We start from the raw sequence: 6368 nt of genomic DNA, 5'->3' as shown, positions 1-6368 counted from the left end.
GTTCCTGGAGGAATTTGAGCGTTTACGTCATCGCTGTACGTAAGTATACCGATACAAAAAGCCATAGATATTCGTCTCTACTAATTTTTAACGTTATTTCAGATATCTTTCAGATAGTAGGATTTATTCTATGTATTTTAAATATGTTGTACATTATTCGTTGAATATTCAACACAGGTGTAATTGCTCCCGGAGGAATTTGAACGCTTGAAACGTCGGGACGACTCATCGACGCGCGTAAATACGCTCGATCCTCTTCGTTTTCGCTTCTTTTACTATTATTTTCTATTTGCAGCGACAAACAAGATTCACATATTACGCGTGCTTATTGTATTTCCTTCATCAAGAAGACATCTGTCGTCCGATCGATGCAAAGAAGCGAAGCAGCGAGACTTTCTATTCTCTGAATTGTAAATGGTACAAAGGGCGGAAAATTGGAAATTCGAAGTAAATTATCACCGTGGAATCCACTCTGCCAGTTTTAGATCGGCGTTCGAAATTCTTTACGAATAATAAAAGATGTTTCCTCGTTGTCATTTGTACGCTTCGATGCGATTTTAAATGCATTTCTCGACTTTTTAATCGTTTTGAAATGTAACGAATTATGCTTTGCAAAACACAATAAAATAAGGAAAATTACTTATAATTTATCGTAATACAAAGTACGGCGCTTCGCCATGAACAAGTCGTCGATTAAAAGAAAATTACCGAACCTTCTCCATCAACCCAGATAATTTTGTATACGATAAACCTATGTCGAACACGTTCCTCGCAAATTCCACATATTCTCCGTGTATATTTGCATATTTTATAAACATCCGCGGTCTAATCGCCAGTGTCCCCATAGCGGAGCCAATAGAACGCAAAGGGCCGATAAGAGTCACCGTATTACGTTGCTCTCTCGCGATCTTCGCTCGCAAACAATTTGCCAATTTTTCTGCGTTTATGGCAAAGTCCGAGGGCACAGAAACGCGCATTTCGCGTTCAAAAATATAAAAAATATTCAAAGTGGAATATACATTACAACACTACTTCTATTGCTCGCGTATTGCGCATTGCACGGCCGCGAGTTCGTCCAAATCCAAAAGGAAATATGCAACTAAGAACTGGAACTAAACTACCGGAATATGCAAATAAGAAGATAAGTATCGCGCAATAATTAAAAAATATACCACGATGTTTAACAAACGAGACGAATTTCTATTCGGATTTCGTTTAAAAATATAGTAAACGCGCTCGTATAGAAATAGAATAATATAAACGTGGAAATAAAAATCCACGAAATCCGCAGTTCAGTTGCAAGTTTCTGCGACGTTTGCTCTTTAAACTCTCGCCGCGGATCACGCAGCACCGAGCGAAATTTCAATCAACAGGTACGCTCGCTCCTCGCGTGCCTGTTATCTAAATCAACAGGTTACCTCTTCCGTCGTCCTTTGGCAAGCGTTTAGCTGCCGTGTTATACGACGGACCGATAAAGGGCTCGGACACAGGAAAGAAGAGAAGGAAAAAGGCGAGCACGACGAGCGCGGCTCGTGGTGGTGGGTTTCTGCGGGGTAAAACGGTGCCGGCGAAGACAAGGAGAGGGTAGATGCAGAAGGAGCCAGAACGGGCCACCAGGTGCACCTACAGAATGGACATAAAACGAAGTGGGAACCATATGTTGATGCGGTGAAGGACGCCACGGCACGCGCCACACTCAAACTCCAGCTTTTACGTCGCGAGCATCGCTCACTCCTCTCGATTGTTGACACCGCTGCTGTTGCTCGATGAAACGACGAAACGATCCCGGTGCTTCGCGTACTTGGCGTGGTTTTAGAATCGCTGCAAGTACAGGAAAATACGAGGGCCGATGGTCGACGATCGACGCTGACTTTTCGATCGACAACCACGCGTTATTTTAAACGATGACTTTAACGTTTGCTGCCATACGACGGAACATTGCCGAAGGTGGATGACCGAAAAGACATTCGTCGAAGCTTGGTATTTCGTTACGAGTGAAACGGAAGTTAAACTGTGTTTCAGTTTAGTCGAATCTCGATGGGTAATTGTAACGAACATTGTTGATTCGACACGATCGAATCTCGTAACATGTGAAACCGGCGCACTATCCAGACTGTTCTGTGATCGCGGTGCAAATATATCGCCAACGTGGAAACCTTGTCGATTAGTATTTTCACGAAGCAAAGTAAAAGTGTTGTCATAAGGTGGAAAGTAACTGGAAGAAGAAGATCGGTCATCGATCGTCATAAGGATTCTACAGAGACTAGGAATTCTTCAGATTTGCCGCTGTTGAGAGGAAAGCGCCGCATGGAAATTCGACCCGATGGAACAGCAAAGAATTTCATCGAGATCGTCTTTCGAATTGTCGAGATTTCGCGTTTGTGTTGAGAATTAATCTATTTTAATGAGATATCGTTGGAAAGTAGCCAAGTGAGGAAAAGGATGGCTCTACTGTCGAACCACCACGAATATCCAGTTTCTACTGAGATCGTAACAACTACGTACCCGACGACGACCAGGACTTACGACACTTTGTATCCGTCGCCGTACAATTCCCCGAATTACGACTCTATCAAGGTCGCGTATAGTGAGAATTACGCGCACAAAGGTGAGATCACCCCGCAAAAAGGAGCAGAGACGATCAGTTATGGGAAAGAGGTAGTTGCGAAATATTCCAGAACGCCGGATTCGTACGAAAGAAGCTCGTTTAGCGTTCTGACACCTGTAACGCCTCAAAGGTAAGTTGATATTTTCGCTTCGAGTCCTGCGAATATTTCTCGCCGACTCGTCTTTACGATACATCTCCGCTAGTTGCGAATCAACGCTTTCGTGTATCTGTCGCTTGTGCGAAATCGCGTATTATCGTAGCTTTGTACAAACCAAATAGCGGTATACGTTTATGTAAGACGAAAGTTGTATATAATTGTTTGAATGGAATTCAGTCGAAGTTGAAGTTTCCTACAGTGGTTTTTATTTCGACAGATATCGAGGGAAAATTCATTCGAACAGGTTTGGTAAGTAAGTGATTTTCCTCGTCGTGTAGCTGCCTAGTTTCGGCATGTGTTCTATCGATAGTCAAACAACGACTTTATCGTAATCGAACAGCATGGCACGAACGTTTAATACGGTTGTTCTATCGCACTTAATTTGTAAAATATAATCAATGTGTATAATCATGATTATATATAATTATGAACGTTAGACAAGTGTGGAGATCATCGCGAACGATCTGCTTTTGCTTGGTTCGAGCGTGAAATGATGTTAAGATAATAATTGCCAGTTTTGAAATCGTAACACTAACGTTGTTAGCGCAACGACTATCGAAATGATTAAATCGTAAAAACGATCTCGATGGTCTGTTACAACGCATGTGTATTTTACACGATATCAATACAGCTGGAGAACGAACGATACGAGGTAAATAATCGAAATAGCTATAGTAGTAACGTATATGAGAAGGATGTACAGCAGCATTTTTCTTGCGAATGCGACTCGTTACGTGTTAATCGCGTGGCTTGAATGATCACATTATAATCGATATAATTTTGATAGGTACGAGCCGCAGCACGCGATAAATCACACCGCCTCTCCGGGAACGATGCTGCACGAGGACAGTTCCGTGGAGTATCATCCGCCAGCCTATTGCTACGAAACTCCGCCTCAAGAACAAAAATTTCAGAGCCTCGAGGCCGGCAAGCCGATGCAGATGATGGTCGAGCAAAGAAGCAATTGTTGGGAACCTGTTACATCGGCGCAGGTAAATCTCAATGCATCGTAGTTTTTAATTGAGAAGATCTCGCGACTTTGTTTCTGAAAGAAAATGACATAAACTTGAGTTGAACTGACGTGGCTATTAAGGGGGTGTTCTGAATTGGAATGTTCTAAAATAGCGTCTTTTTGTGATTTTTTTTAGAAGGGAAGCAGAGAAATGAAGTTATTGAATTTTGAGGTATGGTTTTATATATGTTTAACGAATGCAAACAAATTTTTTTTAAAGTAAAAAAAGAAATTGTAACGGATTTCTGAGCCTATTTCATGGGCTGCAGTTTTCAATCGGTGGGAAAGATCCACCTCGTAATTATTGACCGAAAGAAAAAATAAAAAAAGAATTAAATTATTATGTATTTTTCTTCTCGATGAACTAAAAAAAAGGGCAGAAAATAGTGTGAAATTAAAAGTTTTGACGGGTTTGAAGAAAACATGTGTTTTATAAAAAGAAAAAATAAACGTTAAGGTGCTACAACAATTATTTAAATAAACTTTTTGAAGAACTTTTTTGCTTCAACTAGAAGAAAAATATACAATAATTTAATCCTTTTTTGATTTTTTCTTTTGATCAAGAATTACGAGGTGGATCCTTCCAGCCGATTGAAAACTGCAGCCCATGAAATAGGCTTAGAAATCTGTTAGAATTTTTTATTTTACTTTAAAAAATTTGTTTGTATTCGTTAAACATATATAAAACCATACCTCAAAATTCAATAACTTCATTTCTCTGCTTCCCTTCTAAAAAAAATCACAAAAAGACGCTGTTTTAGAACATTCTAATTCAGGACACCCCATTAAGACGAAACACTGCGTACGCGGGAGAATGAAAACGCGTTTTATGAATGAAATTTATGAATAAATAAAATAGGTGAAAATACGTATGTGCAAAAATTCCAAGATGTTTAGTAGAGAAAAATATTTATATTAGGTGAAGAGAGGCCTAAGAAGAAATAACAGACCCACAACGTTTTTTCTTTTATTTTGTCGAATTACGTACGATCCATTTTCTCCTGTCGAGATAGACATCGTGACATTTCATAGACTTGGTTTCACGTTTGTACGAAGGTGCGCTGTTTTAAAAAACACGTTTTGCGAAAGAAAAACACTTTCCGGACAACCTAATATATACATACCCATTTTGTTCTATTATTACAAATAGTGCACAAATGTGGTGCATCTATCGTTTGCTTACAAAACGAAAGAAACTTTGGGAACAGCCTAATACATTTTTAAAATATCAAATATCTTGGAATTTCTATTGGGTTGGCAACTAAGTCATTAAGTGATAATGACAAAATCCGCAATCACTTAATTGCCAACCCAACATGTGCGTTATCGGATTAGCTTCAAATTTGATGAACAACGTGGTCTCTCGTTAGAGTGGGAATCAAATTTCCAAATTTTCTTGGCAAGCGGTTTGCACGATCGCGGCTCCAAATTTTTCTATCAGATGTTAATTTCGATTCGCGTGACAGGAGCCTACGTTCGGACAAGCGAATTCAACCGGGTATTTATCGAAATTTACATGGCAGATTCGCGAAATCTCGTTTCAAACGCACGGTGCTCGAACACGTAAACGACGTAACTAATCTGAACGAAGCTTCGTCTCGATACATCGACCTGTCGGATCGACGCGAGAGGCGAATAAAGGTTAACGAATGAACTGTCACGAATGAACGATTTACATTGACGCAAGATGTGTAAATTGGTTTTGTAGAAACAAGTGTCGCCTACCAGCAGCCCTCGCAGAGGAAGACGACGCTCCAGGGACATTCCGCCATCGCCAAGCGTGTTGAAGCGCCGGCGTTTGGCCGCGAATGCGCGCGAAAGACGTCGAATGAACGGTTTGAACGATGCTTTTGATAAATTACGCGAAGTTGTACCGAGCCTTGGGGCGGATCACAAGCTCAGTAAATTCGAGACGTTGCAAATGGCGCAGACCTACATCGCCGCGCTCTGTGACCTCCTTCAGAGACACGATGGCAAGTGGCAGTGAAAAAGGAACAACTGCGAAAGGCCAACGTTCCAGTATCTACGTTCTACGTATGTAAACTATCGCTTACAAGTATTTAGAAATGTATTTTTCACGCGTATGAAAATATTTTCGAGCCTGGCGATTCCAATGTTGCGTTAACTTGGTGTTAACTAATTGGCAAGGAAATTGCAAATAAAACTGTAATCGTATCGAGTAATAATCGTTATAACTTTGTAAAATGTACAAGTAATCTTTCTGACAATGTGTTTAGATTTTTAAGTCTGCAGAGCAATATTTATTCCATTGATATGTGTTGTGTGTATTGCGTTCTTAGTTAATTTGCATGTAATTCGTACTTTTTATTCGTGGATCGTACACGACTACGATCACAGACGGCTAATAGTCCAAAGATATATTAGATAAACTTATATATAGGGTGGTTGGTAACTGGTGGTACAAGCGGAAAGGGGGTGATTCTACGCGAAAAAAGAAGTCGAAAATATAGAATAAAAATTATTTTTTTTAATTTTTCCATCGAGACAACGATCTACAGTGAGATCCGTTATAACGAGACGTGAAAAATTGTTATTCTATATTTTCGACTTCTTTTTTCGCGTAGAATCAC

General features: G+C 40.0%; 1 protein-coding gene across 1 annotated transcript; it reads left to right on the top strand.

Moving 5' to 3' along the window:
- Nucleotides 1-2331: 2331 nt before the first annotated feature.
- Nucleotides 2332-5773, top strand: LOC117206981 (heart- and neural crest derivatives-expressed protein 1-like). Its single transcript, XM_033446743.1, has 3 exons — nt 2332-2738; nt 3553-3757; nt 5486-5773. The coding sequence occupies exons 1-3, from the start codon at nt 2443-2445 to the stop codon at nt 5762-5764; spliced, it is 780 nt and encodes a 259-aa protein (XP_033302634.1). The 5' UTR covers nt 2332-2442; the 3' UTR covers nt 5765-5773.
- The last annotated feature ends 595 nt before the right edge of the window (nt 5774-6368 follow it).

Source organism: Bombus bifarius, unplaced genomic scaffold, assembly GCF_011952205.1.
Source record: "Bombus bifarius isolate JDL3187 unplaced genomic scaffold, Bbif_JDL3187 scf7180000008014, whole genome shotgun sequence".
In the NCBI taxonomy this organism is placed as follows: Eukaryota; Metazoa; Arthropoda; class Insecta; order Hymenoptera; family Apidae; genus Bombus; species Bombus bifarius.
This window is presented reverse-complemented; position numbering and strand designations above follow the sequence as displayed.